The sequence below is a fragment of the Oncorhynchus mykiss genome, chromosome 11 (assembly GCF_013265735.2).
Source record: "Oncorhynchus mykiss isolate Arlee chromosome 11, USDA_OmykA_1.1, whole genome shotgun sequence".
Classification (NCBI taxonomy): domain Eukaryota; kingdom Metazoa; phylum Chordata; class Actinopteri; order Salmoniformes; family Salmonidae; genus Oncorhynchus; species Oncorhynchus mykiss.
Window position 1 is genome coordinate 66,189,885 of NC_048575.1, and position 18,769 is coordinate 66,208,653.

Below are 18,769 nucleotides of genomic sequence, written 5' to 3' on the forward strand. Positions count from 1 at the left end.
ATATGAAGTATCAATGTAGGATATGAAATGTCCATGCAGGGTCTAATACTTACAGTGAGGAGAGTTCATATGAAATCTGTTCACTAAAAAGCCATAGAGGTATGTTTGGGATTGGGTGATCTGCACCTCCACTATCATCATCTCTCTGTGCTTCACATCCTCACCATCCATGTCATGTAGCTCCACTAAGATGGGGTTTTGTCAAGATGGAATACAGCTTTTGTCAAAATTTACCTCGTAGCAGGTTAGAAGAATTTACCCAGCAGATTAGGATAAATCATTTAGCAGGTTAAGGTTAGGAAAAGTGTAGGGTTACGATTAGCAACAACAACAAAAAACTATTTGGGACAAAAGCTGTATCTTGTCTAGACATGACCCTAATATGGAAGGCCACATAATAGAGTGAAACCTCTATACAGTCCTAAAACCATGCAGCTCTACTTCCATAAGCACATTTTTCCTCTTTTTTTTTGTTATAATTATTTGAGATCCTGTCAGTCTTTAACTTACCTTGCTTATTTGTATTACTATGTTGACTTGTATACTCTACTGGTATTAAACTTACCTTTGATTTTCAATATTATATTATTATATCATACTAATCTTGCTGTTTTGGAAATTATATTATCTATATATCCTTCAGTTTTTACATTACATAACTCACAGATTTACTTAGCTAAAGTTCAGAGAAATATTCAGGCAATATAGGACATATTTAATGTGTTTGTCACTATTTTATATCTTATTGCTGTGGTATCAGGTGCATTAGCTAGTTTTGAATTTCCAGATATTGGCTGATGTCGGTCTATGGAAACTATCTGTGGTAACTTTGTGCTGCATTCAAGAGAGGGAACCTATTGTAATGTATCATGCTGTGTAGATGATAGAGGCATTGATAGAAGTTGTCAGAAGCCAACAAGTGGAATGTTGGAAACCAACCAGTGAGAATGGTGGTACATTTTCCTTGGACTTCATTGGTGGTAATAACAGTATTGTGCCAGTTCCATGTCAGTATTATGGATAGCTGCCACTTGAGTGTGCTAAAGTTTAAAATAGATCATTTTTGTGTTATCTTCCTTGGTCTATTAAATTGAGCCTCTGCCAGTATTGCACTTACATGTAAAAGCAGCAAGATTCTACCTTCTGCATCACTGCTGTTCGATAACATTCCATCTCCTAAGGTTAACTTGAAACGTCTTATGGGGGAAATGGGGATCATTATTCCTCCTTAGCAATTTGCTCTTACAGAAATGAGAATTTCCCTCACCAATAGGTTAATCGTAATATTGAGCAGACATATTTTCTGCATGATAGGCTACCCCTGTGAAATGTCCTATTACACAGTTCTATTTTAATATGTTAGGAATCTTATCAAGTTATCCAGGACATTATGGAATGTATGGAGATCTGCTATGTTTGGCTGTTCAAGCATACGCTTCTCCTCTGGGTCTCCTCTGGTTGGTTTGATTTTGCTCTGATATATATTGATATTTTATGATTTCTGTTTATTATCGTATATTGTGCAATGATTTGTGTTTAATTGTATTTGATTTAGGAAACATTTTTGATAATGTCAGAAAAATGTGCTTGGTCTTTCAGTAAATATCTTGTTCATATGTTAGATGACAATAAAAGGAAAAAGGTAAATGTGTGTCTGTGAACTCATTGGCTGTATGTTGCCTGTAAGCATCATTGCCACAGTTTGAAGAGACTGCAACCATGAAACGAACCCACTTCCCCTGAGAGAGAACGCAAGTGACACTTTTGAATTTTAGGTCATTTGAAACCTTCCATCATGGAGCACCTAATGCTATTACCTACATGGAGATAGGAGAACATACAGTGGACCATTAGAATAGCAGAACATGTATCTACAGAGAAGTAGAAAGGGACAAGAAACAATGTGTTTTGACGTTTTGAAAAAAAAAAAAGATTAATATCTATACAGGAAGTAGGAAGTCAGATACAGAACAGTTTTAGTGTCACTGGCAGACAGGAGATTTACAGCAAAACCCTTAATGGATGTGTGTGTGCTGTGTGTATGTGAGTACGTGTGTGCGTTTGTGTTGTGAAGTGAGACACTGACCTTTCCTATGAAGGAGGGAGAATGTCTCTCAAGCTACCTCGGAACTGGGACTTCAGCACCCTCAAAGCTGAAACCGCCAGAATAGGTAAGTTACTGGTTGTTAAACTGAACATAAAGCTATTCTTAGGTGTCATTGCATTTGTGTAAGTAGGTTGTTCTATGATCAGTTGCATTGTACACTAGTGTACATATGTGTGTGTAACAGGCCTCTAGGTTAAGAGACTGGACCTGTGGGTGTAACATGAGGTTGACTGTGGCAATGTTATTCTCAGACTTGGTTATAATTAGTGTGTTTAGCAGTGTTTGTGGTCCTGCTGGCCTTGGCTAGCAGGCCTTGGCCTTGGCTTCCAGCAGGATCGTACACCTGATTACAGGTGGGGCGGTGCACCTATAACAGTGCATGAGTCCATGTGAAAACAGAAGTACAGTGCATAACCTTATATGGCATGCAAATTAATTAATGCTATAACTATCAGTGGAATATTGCAGTTGTCATCAACATGAGTCAGTGAAAATACTTGGATACTTGTATTTACAGTTTTAGTAGGTTATACTGGGTGCACGTCAGCATCATATAATAAGCATAATGTAATAAATTGGCAATCATTTATTGAGTAAATTATGATATTATGAAGTGGGTTAAAACAGTATCCTATTAAAAAATACAGTAACTAAATTCACTGGCTTTTCTTAATGCATATCAAGTGTCATGCTTCAGTAATAACTGACTACACACCATACCACATTCCTGAATCCTTATTTGATATTAATAAGGGACTATAACTGGACAGTTAATTAAACCAGTGGACTAATGTTGGAGGGGCCATACTCATCTTTTTCTCATTTGAATTCCGACACACTTAGATACTACAGATAATCCCAACATGTTGTCATATCTATAGAACATATGTCAAATGGAGCCATGAAGGCAACTTTGTATTAAAATGCTTCTTGTACTATTTGAAAAAGAAAACATGTAACATTTCCATATGCGAGGGTCATAAGAGGACTGTAAAGGCAGATAAATGAAAGTAGTCTAAAAAAATTGATTTTGGCTTTGGGCCGATAGATGTGGTAAAGGAGTCGAAGGAACACAGACAATGACCAGATTGGCGCTCATTCAACAAATCGGATTTAACAAAATAGATATTCGTCAAATCCGTCATGATTTATGCATCGTAACAGGCCCACAATGTGGTTACTTAAGTCTGATTTGGATATATTTGGCTGTTTTGACTTTATAACATGTAGAACTTGTCCCTTTTCAGGTTTAGAAGCAGTGACTGCCTAATGCTAACCCCTGTTCGTATAAGCTGGTTAGCATAGCTAGCATGCAGAAATCGGTGGTGGTCAATGCAATTGATTGGTAACGATGACATAAACATGTGCTGGTGTTGACATCCATATAAGCATTAGACACTGATTTTTACCTCAACATAGTGTGAAATACACATATAAACAGCCTAAATGTTGGCCAATTTTGCTGGGGGGCAATGAGGAGACTGGATATATCCCCCACGGACCTTTCCCCCATGCGTTTCCTTGGCAAATCCATTGTTTTGGTCGAGTTCGATTGACCTGTTTACCACATCTATGGGTTAAGTGTGAGTGAGTGAGTGAGTGAGTGAGTGAGTGAGTGAGTGAGTGAGTGAGTGAGTGAGTGAATCAGTCAATCAGTCAATCAGTCTGTGAGTGAGTGAATCGGTGAGTCTGTCTGCCTGTCTATCTGTCTGACATGAGTCTGGTTCGATCTCCACTCTGTAAATCAAAGTAGCCTGGTCAATCCTGGGATAAGGAGGCTTGAAACTCTTGAATATTGTGATCATTAGAATTTGGCTACACATGGTGTGTTTTCAAATGGATGATTGTTGTTTTTTCTCTCTAATGACACTGGATGTTTGAATGGAAGTGCAATAGTAACACCCTTTGCAAGTATGTTGTAGCAATGGATGCAAATTAAAAGTGTTCAAGCGTGTAACACTTAATATGCATTCCATTAATGAATGGTTATTATTGGTTTAAATTATTACACTGTTGATTAACTTGTTTTGTTTTATCCACTTTGTAATGTAATATTATTTATTTTTTAAATTCACAACTGTGTGTGGGGTGGGGGGTGCGATTGGGGGTGCTGTGGGATTATTTAAGAAACTTTTGAAGAGGTAGGGTTTCAGATGTTTTCGGAGGATGGGCAGGGACTCTGCTGTCCTAGCTTCAGGGGGAAGCTGGTTACACCATTGAGGTGCCAGGACAGAGAGGAGCTTGGACTGAGCTGAGCTGGTGCTGGGGTGGGAGGGCCAAGAGACCAGAGGCAGAACAGAGTGCTCAGGTTGGGGTGTCAGGTTTGAGCATAGCCTGAAGGTACAGAGGGGTAGTTCCTCTTGCTGTTCCGTAGGTAAGCACCATGGTCTTGTAGTGGATACGAGCTTCGACTGGAAGCCAGTGGAGTGTGCGGAGGAGCGGGGTGACATGAGAGAACTTGGGAAGGTTGAACACTAGGCGGGCTGTAGCATTCTGGATAAGCCCAGCCAACAGCAAGTTGAAGTAGGCCAGACGGGAGATGACAAGTACCTGAATTAGGACCTGCGGCGCTTTCTGTGTGAGGCGTTATGCATTCCGCATATTTATTACATTATTGGCAATTTATTACATTATAAATTGTAAAGTTATTACATTATTAGCAGATCATTTCCTGCAATTCTACATATTTTGCCATGGGCCAAAGAGAAAAATGTGCAGTTGTATAGCTAATCTCATGCTATTGTACACATTTTTCCATGAGGCTGAAAGAAAATGTTGCTGTTACACATTTTGCCACGGGGCAGAAAGGAATGTGTAGTTTTATAGCTAATCTCATGCTATTCTACACATTTTTCTATAAGGCGGAGAGAGCTAATTTCGTCAGAGCTGTGGGGGTTTCTGCTACTCCAGTGGCAGTAAGGCGTTTTTGATTTCCTCTGTGCTCTGTGGTGCTTTCAGCAGGAAGCTGATGAAATGCCAGAACAGTAGCTGTGAGTAGGCTTGCAAAGGAAGGGTATATTACCAGTAACTTTGGAAGTTTACCAATATAGGATTTTATGGAATTGTCATAACATGTCAAATTTGTAAATTAACAAAATAAAATTTGGAAATCTTGCACAGAAATTATTTTCAGATTTTTTTTGCATTTTCTCACTAAAGACCTTTGTTACCGATGTCAACTAGTATATTGAATAATTTATTCTACCGATTTATGACATTATTCTGGTGAGCAAGTGTTTATTCAGGCATTATAGGGAAACATACTCTATGACAGAAGAGAAGCTGCATGTATCTAATTATAGGCAAGTTGACTAACAAATAGCCTAACAAAATGTTGGAAATTATAAGCAGAAACACATCTAAATCAGGCAACAACAAACAATCTGCACCCCCTGTCCAAAAATGTTTCTGCAGTCTCTGACTGTGACCTACAGAACAGTTTCTATATTAGCGGGTTAGGATCAGGTGTGGGCCTCAGATTTTCACTTTATCACATATAGTCGGGCATTTGCAGATGGGTTATCAGCAATTGCGGGTGTGGGTGAACAAACAGCTGACCTGCACACTACTAGTGTGTGTGTGTGTGTGTGTGTGTGGGTGTGTGTGTGTGTGTGTGAGAGAGAGAGAGAAAGAGAGAGACCATGTGAGAAGGCCTGTTGTACTTCTCTACATCACTACTGTATTTTTCCTTACACCAGTACACTATGAAAGTATGAAAGTCAATGGCATTCCATAGCTAGGCATACGAAATATATACACATAATTGAAATGTACAGTTACACAGCTGACTAGGGCAAGTGTGTTCTGTCATTTGAACTGCTAAAGTTGTTACCCTATTCAGAGCGTTACTTTTGACCAGGGCCCATAGGGCTCTGGTGAAAAGTAGTGCCCCATAGGGAATAGGGTGCCATTTGGGATGCATCCTTGGTATCTAGGGTTTTAATTTTTTAATTTGACCTTTATTTAACTAGGGTTCAACATTCACTTTTTCTTCAGAACGTCACTGAGATCATTTGGAACTTCATAATCCTGTGAGTGCTGCACAGTTCAATCAAGTCTCACTCATTTGACATTATTCAACTTGACGTAAAACAGCTTGGCTTGATTGAGAATTTGAACATTTATTTCTGGTTCAATGGGTCTATTGGGTCTAGGAGGTCCTCTGTCTAGTTGACAAGTTCCTCAAAGATCTGTGTCCATCTTTCCAGAGGGTGTTGTGTCTCATACATCCAGAGCCTTTTGACCAAAGGGTCTGACTTCTAGGTAGGGGCCTTCAAAGTGTTTCTCCAATCCAGTGATGATGCAGTAGCTCTCAATTGCAATCAGTCTAATCTCTCCGGCAACCTATGGTGCCACCGTCTGTGTCACTCCGTCCGTCGCTTTCTCTCTCCATCCTGTGCCACGTAGCCTACTTTGGCCAGAATCTCCCTGTTCGGCCTGACTTCATCGTTGTGAGAAAGAGTCTCTACGCAGCTGTTCGATAAGCTGAATGTCTACACTTGTGCCCCCAAATGTTTTTGAACTCACCGTAGCTTGCAGGTGTGAAGTTGAGTCTTGGTGGCGCAGAGTTGACTTCGTAAAACTGAGTAGGTCTTTGAAACCAGTACTGGCCCAGGTTGACGTTTTGTAGGTTCTGAAGAGTAGACAATCCCAGCAGAACAGTTTCCTGGTTTACTCACACCCTGTCATCCATGGATAGCGCTCATAATTCTTAGCTTGAAAATGCCTTTCAAAGCTCTTTCCACATTGTACCAATCAGGGCAGTGCTGGTGTTGGCCACACCCTCTGCACAACATTTAACTTCTCATAGAAAGTTAGCCTTGATAAGGGCAATGCCAACATATTAGCCAACACATCCTCCTCGATAACACCTGCTACAGCCACCCCATTGTCAAACAAAAGCATGGGAAAACTAGGCTACTGCTCACTATTGGCTCCCAGTCAGTAGTGACATGTCTAGGCCTTCCAGAAGGCCTTTTTTTATTTTAAACGACACCACCCTTTCCAAGTCTAAATGTGATTGGTTTATTCCACTGTCTAATACAATTGAATGGCAGAGTCCTTCTCTCCAGCTTCTGAAAGCCTAGCCAGTGGCTGACTGAACTAACTAGATTTTTCTCCCCAGAGGCCACCAAAGAAAATTCCTGACTGGATATTATTTTCTCTTCAGTATTAACTCTTAGCTTTCCAACACAAACGGAAGCAATGAAATCAGAAGAGCATACATTTAAATAAATAAAAAACATTTTAAAAGCATTTCCTCAAGATTCCCCACTGACTTTGGGTCGTACACATCCCACTGAATGTGGATCTCCAGGTCATCTGCTGATCTTTCAGCAGTTTGCTGACGTTTTCGTGGGATTTTAAATATAAAATCAGTTTGCACTCGGTTCGCAAAGCACTCTGGCAGGCAAACGTTATTGGTGTGACACGTAGCCTACAACTTTAACTCCATTTCCATCCTTTATTTTCCATGATTTTTCTCTCTCTCATGTTCTCCTCTGATATCAAACACAGACGACTAAGACACTCAGGATGTTGCTGAGCAATGGATGGCCTTTTAGTAAAGGGTAAAGAAACCCAAACATGGACAAATGACTCAACCTTGTTTCACATGGTATGTATTCATTTGTGGATGTTCATCACCCATTTCGTATGATGTGTTATGAATTACAATTCATATTATTTTATATATAATATATGTTACGAATTTGCAAAAGCTAGCAGGCTAACGTTAGCAACTTTTGGTTTGCCAGATGTTCAGGTTATACGCCTACCCATCCACCCTGACCAACCACCCTCCTTCAGTAACCATCTGTGCTATGTAACCATACCAAACATAACATATCATACTCATTTGAAAATGTACTATATTACGTCTAGTCTATGAGACCAGGCTGAGTTGAGACCATACTGTATTATTGTTCCTGATTTGCTCTTTCCTCTTGTGCACTTTACTGTTGAAGGCCCAGTGTATTTGTTGTTTGCTACTTTCCATCCACTGAACAATCACAGCTATAATTTACAATAGCAGGTCAGATTGAGGCAGCTGTATCCTGCCAGGCCACCACACACAAGGAGGACAAAAATACTCTTGTCAAGTTTCAGCCTGCAGCCCTGCACACAGCCACACACACTGACTTCTATCTACTGCAAATGTCAGATTGATGCATATTCAAATCAATAAAAGAGGAAGACCTGACTTGACGGATGTTGAGAGCCTTGTTGACATCCTGCCTGTGTTTAGTAAAGAGTCTCTTAAGACTGTCTTTAACATTCTGGTGTGTTTGTTCCCACTCTGCTGCAGCGCGGTCTAAGAGTGTGATGCCTGGAGAGGGCAGCCCTGGGTCAGGCTCGCCCGGCTCCACCACCACCTCCATGGAGAGGCCACTGAAGGCCGGCTGGCTGAGGAAACAGAGGTCCATCGTGAAGAACTGGCAGCTGCGTTACTTTATCCTGAGAGGGAGCACACTGACCTACCATAAAGACGAAAAGGAAGGGAGTGTCCAGGTGAGAGAGGGGGCACTAGCTATCCATTAATGGCGTTTCCTGAACAGGTCATATCGTTAGGAAAAACTCAGGGACCTTTAAGCATCCAAACAACACTACTGCTGTCAATATTCAGTTAGCATGTTTCCATCTTTATTGAAGTCATTTCCTGTGTTTCCTGTAGCATATATGTGTTATTTACTAAGATGTCAGTGCCTGTCTGCCCCTCTGTCCCTAGGGAGTGATCCAACTGAGGTTCAGCAAAGTAAATGAGCTCCCACTGAACCAAGACGACCCAGGGAAATTCCTGTTTGAGATCATGCCGCGTAAGCAGAAGACTGTCTCTGGTCTCTTTCGCTCTGTCTCTCTCTCTCTCTTTCCCTTTTCCCCATGATCTCTCTATCTCTCTTTCACCCTCTCTCTGTCCCTCTGTCTCACCATCTCTCACTCTCTCTCTCTCTAAAGACCCATCTATGTATGATGTATCCCAGTGTGTTGGAGGGTCATACCCTCTCTGTATCTCTGTAAATTCCAGGCAGCAGTGGTGATCGGGAGCGGTGCCCCTACATTCTCATGGCCAACTCCCACAGTGAGATGGATGAGTGGGTCCGCACGCTGCGCAGGGTGGTTGGAGCACCCTCTAGTGGAGGTACAGATAGCTTGCTGAACATATTTAGAGACAGGAGATTTCCCTGACCAAGGTACTTGACCAGGAAAAACAAAGTATAGCTAGGATATATTTTTCCTGGTCGGATCACATGGTCAGGAAAAATGCAGGGCTCTAGTGTAACATCTGAACTTATTTCCTTGACTTTTGGATCGAGAACAATTTTTGGAGTTGTCTTCAGGCCCATGACATAAACCATACAAATGTTTCTATCCACGGGTCAGTAGGCCTACATGGTCGCAAAGCATGAGGAGCCTGCCACCGCTACCCACCAGACCAGTGGGTCTCGAGCCTCGACCCACAACTTGAGAAACTGTGTTTTTGATTCTCCAGATTGAGAGAATGCGAATAGGCAGTTAGATAGAGGTGCTATCTTTATCAGCATCATAAAAGCTGATGGTATTTCAACCACAAAACATGGGTGACTTACTCTAACTGCTCTCTTACCCCCTCAGCGATATTTGGCAAGAGCCTGGGTGATACTGTGACCTATGAGCAGCGGTTTGGCCCCCACATGGTGCCCGTCCTGGTGCAGAAGTGTGCTGAATTCATCAGAGAACATGGACTGAGTGAGGAGGGCATCTTTAGACTACCGGGACAAGACAACACCGTCAAACAGTTCAGGGACGCTTTCAACGCCGGAGAGAGACCTTCCTTCCCAAGGTGAGATGCCTCAGAGCTAGGGCCCCAACATACAAACAGATAACTATTACACCCTTTTTATACAAACTCAAATGAACCAATTATCATTGCAGATGGGGTATTGTCTCTAAAGGTTGCATAGAGACATGAGAGAGATGCAGTCAGGATGATAGTGCAGAGAAGCCTGATACACTTCTTCTGCTCTCGGTGCTCTGTGGCTTACACCACATCCTGTCCAACTTGACAGAGAAGAGGAGTGCAACGTTAGTCAACATCACAGTGAACAGTCTTATAAGAACCTGCTGCTCACGCTGAACTCTCTATTGACAAAATGAATGAAAATGGGGACAAACTGTTTTGTAGCTGGATTCAACACAAAATAGGAATACACGACTGTATGTTTGTATGTGTGTGTGTGTCTGCATGCATGTGTATGTGCGGTAGTGTGTGTGGCTGCGCTTGTATAGCCTGTGTACAGGATGCACTGTTTGACTGTTTTGTGCCCTGCAGTGACACAGATGTCCACACAGTAGCGTCGTTGTTGAAGTTGTACCTAAGGGATCTGCCTGAGCCAGTGGTTCCTTGGACACAGTACCAAGACTTCCTAGACTGCAGCCCCATGCTGGACCCCAACAGCGCTGCAGTAGGAACTCATATTTACTTAAATGAAGACCTTAGGCAAATATTGTCGTAAATAAACCCTTTGCACTACAATTTGTGATTTAGGACCGTTTCTATCAACTTGTAAAGGAATAAATACAAACTAATTCTTTAGCCAATATTCTTATAAATAAACATTTTCTCTTGGCTACAATTTGTCATTTAGCTCTATTTCTGTCAAGTGTTCTAAAATGAGTATGTACTGAATCAGTGTTTTGATTTCCTTTCAACGAAGACCTTAGCCAAATATTCATATAAAAAACGTTTTTCGGTACAATTTGTAATTTAGCTCTATTTCTGTCAACTGTGCCACAATCACTACAGTGCCTTGCGAAAGTATTCGGCCCCCTTGAACTTTGCGACCTTTTGCCACATTTCAGGCTTCAAACATAAAGATATAAAACTGTATTTTTTTGTGAAGAATCAACAACAAGTGGGACACAATCATGAAGTGGAATGACATTTATTGGATATTTCAAACTTTTTTAACAAATCAAAACAGAAAAATTGGGCGTGCAAAATTATTCAGCCCCCTTAAGTTAATACTTTGTAGCGCCACCTTTTGCTGCGATTACAGCTGTAAGTCGCTTGGGGTGTGTCTATCAGTTTTGCACATCGAGAGACTGACATTTTTTCCCATTCCTCCTTGCAAAACAGCTCGAGCTCAGTGAGATTGGATGGAGAGCATTTGTGAACAGCAGTTTTCAGTTCTTTCCACAGATTCTCGATTGGATTCAGGTCTGGACTTTGACTTGGCCATTCTAACACCTGGATATGTTTATTTTTGAACCATTCCATTGTAGATTTTGCTTTATGTTTTGGATCATTGTCTTGTTGGAAGACAAATCTCCGTCCCAGTCTCAGGTCTTTTGCAGACTCCATCAGGTTTTCTTCCAGAATGGTCCTGTATTTGGCTCCATCCATCTTCCCATCAATTTTAACCATCTTCCCTGTCCCTGCTGAAGAAAAGCAGGCCCAAACCATGATGCTGCCACCACCATGTTTGACAGTGGGGATGGTGTGTTCAGCTGTGTTGCTTTTACGCCAAACATAACGTTTTGCATTGTTGCCAAAAAGTTAAATTTTGGTTTCATCTGACCAGAGCACCTTCTTCCACATGCTTGGTGTGTCTCCCAGGTGGCTTGTGGCAAACTTTAAACAACACTTTTTATGGATATCTTTAAGAAATGGCTTTCTTCTTGCCACTCTTCCATAAAGGCCAGATTTGTGCAATATACGACTGATTGTTGTCCTATGGACAGAGTCTCCCACCTCAGCTGTAGATCTCTGCAGTTCATCCAGAGTGATCATGGGCCTCTTGGCTGCATCTCTGATCAGTCTTCTCCTTGTATGAGCTGAAAGTTTAGAGGGACGGCCAGGTCTTGGTAGATTTGCAGTGGTCTGATACTCCTTCCATTTCAATATTATTGCTTGCACAGTGCTCCTTGGGATGTTTAAAGCTTGGGAAATCTTTTTGTATCCAAATCCGACTTTAAACTTCTTCACAACAGTATCTCGGACCTGCCTGGTGTGTTCCTTGTTCTTCATGATGCTCTCTGCGCTTTTAACGGACCTCTGAGACTATCACAGTGCAGGTGCATTTAAACGGAGACTTGATTACACACAGGTGGATTGTATTTATCATCATTAGTCATTTAGGTCAACATTGGATCATTCAGAGATCCTCACTGAACTTCTGGAGAGAGTTTGCTGCACTGAAAGTAAAGGGGCTGAATAATTTTGCACGCCCAATTTTTCAGTTTTTTATTTGTTAAAAAAGTTAGAAATATCCAATAAATGTCGTTCCACTTCATGATTGTGTCCCACTTGTTGTTGATTCTTCACAAAAAAATACAGTTTTATATCTTTATGTTTGAAGCCTGAAATGTGGCAAAAGGTCGCAAAGTTCAAGGGGGCCGAATACTTTCGCAAGGCACTGTCTATGGCTGCGTTTAGACAGACAGCCCAATTCTTATCTTTTTTCCAATAATTGGTATTTTGACCAATCACACCATATCTTTTCAGGTCACATCTTTTTCAGAGCTCATCTGATTGGTCAAAACACCAATTTGTGAAAAATATATCAGAATTGGGCTGCCTGTTTAAACGCAGCCTATGTAGTCCAACTGAATCAATGTTTTGCCTTACTAACTCTCTCTTTGCTCAGGGTCGTGAAAGACTGGAGAAGCAGATCACCCTCCTTCCTAGACCCAACTATAACCTCCTCAGCTACATGTGCAGGTGAGTTTACAGTCACACAGCCAAAGATCAGGGGGATCAGGGGGATCAGGGGGTAATTGATTGAATTACAATTCAAGGAACCTGTAGTTTGAAGCTCCTTGCAAAACATTTGAAAAGCAATTTGATAACTACACTGTAATATTTCATCTATAGCTTGCTCATACAGCATTTGTTGTTTGATTAGTACATATTTTTGGTGTGACTGACTTTGCTGCATAACCTCTCTTTGCAGGTTCTTATTTGAGGTGCAGCAAAACTCCAAGGTGAACAAGATGAGTGTTGAAAACCTGGCCACGGTCATTGGGATCAATCTGCTCAAGCCCCAGATCGAGGACCCCATCACTATGATGACGGGTGAGACCAGACTGTCAGGATCCTCTTAGTGCATACTGTAACAGGGTAGTGTTTTATACTACTTTTATTTATCACATACTGCTGCTGCTTGATGCCATGACCAACTGACCTTACTGACCTACAATAAATACAAACCATGATGCACTGTTTGGTTAAGGGCTTGTAAGTAAACATTTCACGGTAAGGTTTACACCTGTTGTATTCGGCTCGTGCCAAATACAACTTGATTTGATTTTATATCAACAAATGATTTCTTTATCCTCACTATATGTTTACCATTCAGAAGTGTTTGTGTGTTAACAGACTGTATACTTGTCTGTCTTCTCCAGGGACTCCTCAGATCCAGAAGTTGATGACAGTGATGATCAGACAGCATGAGGCTCTGTTTCCTCCGTCGAAAGACGTGGCTCCTTCACCCCCCAGCAAGAAGAGTGAGAGCAAGAAGAACAGTGCTCCACGCAGCTTTGTGGGCTGGGAGTCTGCTGAGGTAACAACATAACATTTTCAAACATAGCCCATATGGACCTAATCGAAAGTAGTGCACTATAAAGGGAATAGGGCACAATTTAGGATGTAACCTTAAAGAGGCTCTCCTATTGTTTCATACTGTGAATATGGTAATGTGAGTAATATATTATGATACATTATACCAGTAAGCATTGCATAAAGCTAAACAATATACATATATTCTCTTATTCTAGTTTTGTGGTCTATACTATATTCCACATCCTCTATGTCCCTGCAGTGTGAGGGCTTTCAGTCAGAGTCTCCAGAGGAGGAGGAGGAAGACACAGACACCCTGGGGGCTGAGCCAGTTACCATCTCCATCCCCCAGCAGCCCCACTACCCTTTCTCATCCTCAGACTTGGACCCCTTGTCTGGAAGCCCCCGCAAACGCACCCAGACCCTGCCTACATTGAACTGCCCTGTCCCTGGGAGCGGGAGGGCCCGCAAGCTGGAGGCCATGAACCGCTGGAGCCGCATCCAGGAGAGCAGCGAGGAGAATGGAGAGAAGACTCTCTCAGAGGACATCTTTAAGATCCTGGACCTGCAGAAGACGTCTCTGTTCGGAGGTGCCCAAAAGGACTGGGAGGACAGAGGGACGGCCAGGAGAGGAAGTGACATCACAGTCACCTATGATGACATCACAGCCATCTCTTCCAAACCGAGCAATGACCCCCAGCAAAAGCCTCAGTCCAAGACCACTGAGAAGAAGACAGAGGCCAGTACAGCTGTGGTTCCATCTTCAGCCCTCCAACCAGACAGCAAGGCTGACCAGCAGGAGGACAGCCAGGGAAACTCAGAGCACCTCAGTACTAGGTCTGTATAATGGGGGTAAGAATACTGTCTGCATCTTAAATGGCACCTTATGCCTTACTGTAATGTAGGGAATTGGGTGCTATTTGAGACACAGACACTATCTTATTGGAAAGGACAAAATGTCAACACTAGTAAGATTATTACATAAATGCACGCACACACACACACACACACACACACACACACACACACACACACACACACACACACACACTCACACACACTCACACACATACACTGACCAATACATACTTTACTCTGCATTCATAAATAATATCTTTCCTCTCCCCTCTCATGCAGCCTGCAGCAGAGGAACAAAGAGCTGAGTGCCACAGTAGCAGAACTGCAGTCAGCCCTGGACACAGAGAAGCGCTGTGTGTCCGCTCTGGAGATCCGGCTGAGGAACGCGGAACACAGCCGAGACGAGGCCCAGAGACGTAACCAGGAGCTGGACCAAGAGATACAGCAGTTCCTCAGCAGAGAACCACAAGGGCCAACTTAGAACCATGAGGGCCAACTTAGAACCACGAAGGGGCCAACCTAGAACCATGAAGGGGCCAACCTAAAACCACAGGTCCAACCTAGATCCAATAGCTCCCCACCAGGGAACCATGAAGCCTACCTAGAACATAGAACTGCCTATAGCCTTAAGTTATCAAAGAGATCCCACAATAAAGTATATGGATATTTAACATAGATATCTCTAAACTGTAACATAACATAGAGATCCCTCAATATAGAGATCTCCAACATAGAGAAGAAAGCCCATCACAGTGGACATCACAGCCTCATGCTGACTATAGGCCACCTGCTGTTCTACGAGAGGTAGAGAGTCAGTGTCTTGACCAGAGCTGTAACTCTGGCTGGGACCTGGAACATGTTGCTACAGATGCAGAATCTTAATTTGACAATATTCCTACAGTGGGAAAATAATCCTGCATTAACAGGAAATGTGAATTCTTGTGTGAATTATAATTAATGGATATTTTTGTAGGGGGTGATACATTTTTTGTTAGGGCAAGTCAAGTCTGACATTTTCAAGTACACATTACAAACTTTAGAAGCCTTTTTAAACCTTGAATACACTATAAGTTTGCATTTCCTGCTGTGCATGAACTGTCCTGCAAGAACAGGGTGATCAAATTAAGATCCTATATCTGTAGGTTGTAAGTTTGTTTGTTGAGAAAAACCCATGGGTAAACCCTTTAGTCAACCCAGCCATTGTGTTGACTACACTGTGACTGTATATGAATGGCCTTTGCTCGGTGTAGCTAATTATGTAGTATGGATGTGATGTGCAGTAGCCTATACAGTGCTGATAGTTGTTGACCATGCCGACTCCGTTACATTTATATTCTCAGATGATTAGAGCATGTACATGAAATAGCAGGTTGCGCATAATGTCCAGGTTAAGAGAATGTCCAGGACAATTGGACTATAATGGTCTGTATAAGTATTTCGGCCAGGATTCAATTCCCAGCGCAGCGGGCTGGAAGCCAACTTTGCAGTTTTTAATTAAATGAATTTGACCTACATTCGCGAAGATCATATTCACGGTGAACGCTGTGCATGTCGGCTCAATTGTTAAGGTTTGAATCCTGTTAATATTTTGTTTGACCAGACATTAATAAAGGAGGAACAGAATAAGTCGACTTGGCTGATCAATAATCTGCACCGTTTGTCATTATTATGACTTACAGGGTTGAACTATAACCTTTTAAGAGGGATTGGCAATACAATAAGTGTTACTATAATAATCATGTTTCATAGAGTGAGTGCTAGAGAGAGAGATAGAAAGGATGAATGAGGGGCAAAGTGAATGTCGTCACTCACACTGACGGGGTCAGAGGAAAGATAGTGTGTCAGTGTAGATAACATGTGGGTAAGGCCAGGGGAGAAATGGCTGCTGGGAAGTGTGCATATGTGTCTGTGCACATTTGTTTGTTCATTCGTGTGTGTGGGAGCACGTTTGTTCGTGCTTGTGTGTTTGTGAGAAAGGCCGTGATAGAGCGAAAGAGAGAGAGAGTGGGGCAGGGGTGCTATCAAGCATTCTTCAGCAATGACAGGAGAAGGAAGGGAGAAGGGACTGCATAAATGGGACTGCAGGGGAGATAAGCACCTCTGTCAACTGTCACCCTGGAGGATGAGTAACAGGGGAAGGAAGAGCCTGTTCCTTCCCATGTTCTCCCCTCCTCACTATCAAGAGTGTATCTTTGCAGGTCATAGTCAGAAGCTCAGGAATGAGGACCCCTGAATTGTGGTTGAACCAAGCTGTAGCATCCATACAGATTTTGAAAGTGTAGTTAAATGATACGTCTAAATTTAGGATCTGCAGCTAACGGTGGCATAAATTAATCTCACAGTCTAGCTTTTAAGGCAAATCTGAGAAGACGAAGTGTTGTGATGAGGTATCTCCTGCACTCCACTCTGGGCTGTGGAATCTGGACTAAAGCTAAACTCAGGACCTCAGAACCACTGAACTGAGGGACGTGTGAGGGAACAGCACAGGGCACATTGTAAGTAATTGTAAGTCCTGCCTGCTGTGCATTTAATAGGCAGTGAGGCCTCTTAATCAGACATCCAGACACAGACAACCCATTTCCAAAACTGCTGTGACTTCTGCAACATGTTAGCCCACTAAAAGAGGAAGTGTACTTACATTAAGTGTTGCAAACATCCAAACTCAATTAGGTAATGAGTGGATTACGGGAAAGTTGTGTTTTGTTATGTAGTCTACTCTGTTTCCCCAACAGACGGGGAAACAACAACGCTAAATACACATTTTCTGAAATGTTGGTAAATTAGCTGTTATTGGTTAAAGGAATTATGAAATAGATCGGTGTGTTTTTTCACTATCTGATCATGGCATGGGGTTGTTCAACTACAGACGTATTTGTATAAAATCTATCACTTGATGGTTTCATTTCACATGGACAAATAATCATGTTTCTTTGCAAAATGCTATACACTCTGTGTACAAAACATTAGTAGCTCTTTCCTAATATTGATTTGCACCCCGTTTTGCCCTCATAACAGCCTCAATTCGTCAGGGCATGGACTCTACAAAGTGTTGAAAGCGTTCCACAGGGATGCTGGCCCATGTTGACTCCAATGCTTCCCACAGTTGTTTCAAGTTGGCTTGATGTCCTTTGGGTGGTGGAACATTCTTGATACACACGGGAAACTATTGAGCGTGAAAACCCCAGCAGCGTTGCAGTTCTTGACACACTTAAACAAGTGCAGCTGGCACGTACTACCATACCTCCTCAAAGGAACTTAAATCTTTTGTCTTGCCCATTCACCCTCTGAACGGCACACCTACACAATCCATGTCTCAATTTTCTCAAGGCTTAAAAATCCTTCTTTAACCTGTCTCCTCCCCTTCATCTACACTGAATGAAGTGGATTTAAAAGGTGACATCAATAAGGGATCATATCTTTCACCCAGATTCACCTGGTCAGACTACAGTGCCTTCGGAAAGTATTCAGACCCCTTGAATTTTTCCACATTTTGTTACGTTACAGCCTTATTCTAAAATTGATTAAATACATTTTTTCCTCACCAATCTACACATGATACCTCATAATGACAAAGCAAAAACAGAAATACCTTATCTACATAAGTATTCATCCCCTTTGCTGTGAGACTCGAAATTGAGATCAGGTGCATCTTGTTTCCATTGATCATCCTTGAGATGCTTCTACAACTTGAGGAGTGACCTCCGTCTGGCCACTCTACCATAAAGGCCTGATTGGTGGAGTGCTGCAGAGACGGTTGTCCTTCTGGAAGGTTCTCCCATCTCCACAGAGGACCTCTAGAGCTCTGTCTGTGTGACCATCTGGTTCTTGGTCACCTCTGACCAAGGCCCTTCTCCCCCGATTGCTCAGTTTGGCCGGGTGGCCAGCTCTCGGAAGAGTCTTGGTGGTTCCTAACTTCTTCCATTTAAGAATGATGGAGGCCATTGTGTTCTTGGGGACCTTCAATCCTGCAGACCTTTTTTGGTACCCTTCCCCCGGTCTGTGTCTCGACATTATCCTGTCTCTGAGCGCTACAGACAATTCCTTCGACTTCATGACTTGGTTTTTGCTCTGACATGCACTGTCCGCTGTGGGACCTTATATAGACAGGTGTGCCTTTCCAAATAATGTACAATTAATTGAATTTGCCACAAGTGGACTCAAATCAAGTTGTAGAAGAATTTCAAGGATGATCAATAGAAACAGGATGCACCTGAGCTCAATTTCGAGTCTCATAACAAAGGGTGTGAATACTTATGTAAATAAGGTAT

The 18,769-nt window shown here is 42.2% G+C and overlaps 1 protein-coding gene across 2 annotated transcripts; it reads left to right on the forward strand.

Moving 5' to 3' along the window:
- The first annotated feature begins 1,726 nt into the window (after positions 1-1,726).
- Positions 1,727-16,127, forward strand: LOC110536253 (rho GTPase-activating protein 25). Of its 2 annotated transcripts, XM_021621935.2 has the most exons (11): positions 1,727-2,171; positions 8,415-8,617; positions 8,835-8,922; positions 9,132-9,245; positions 9,719-9,926; positions 10,416-10,548; positions 12,733-12,806; positions 13,039-13,160; positions 13,490-13,647; positions 13,906-14,480; positions 14,781-16,127. In XM_021621935.2, exons 1-11 carry the CDS (start codon positions 2,108-2,110, stop codon positions 14,980-14,982), a joined length of 1,941 nt encoding a protein of 646 aa, XP_021477610.2. In that variant the 5' UTR covers positions 1,727-2,107; the 3' UTR covers positions 14,983-16,127. The 2 variants fall into 2 exon arrangements, with proteins under 2 accessions (XP_021477610.2, XP_036792053.1); XM_036936158.1 differs by lacking the exon at positions 1,727-2,171 and having other exon boundaries at positions 8,258-8,617.
- Positions 16,128-18,769: the final 2,642 nt, after the last annotated feature.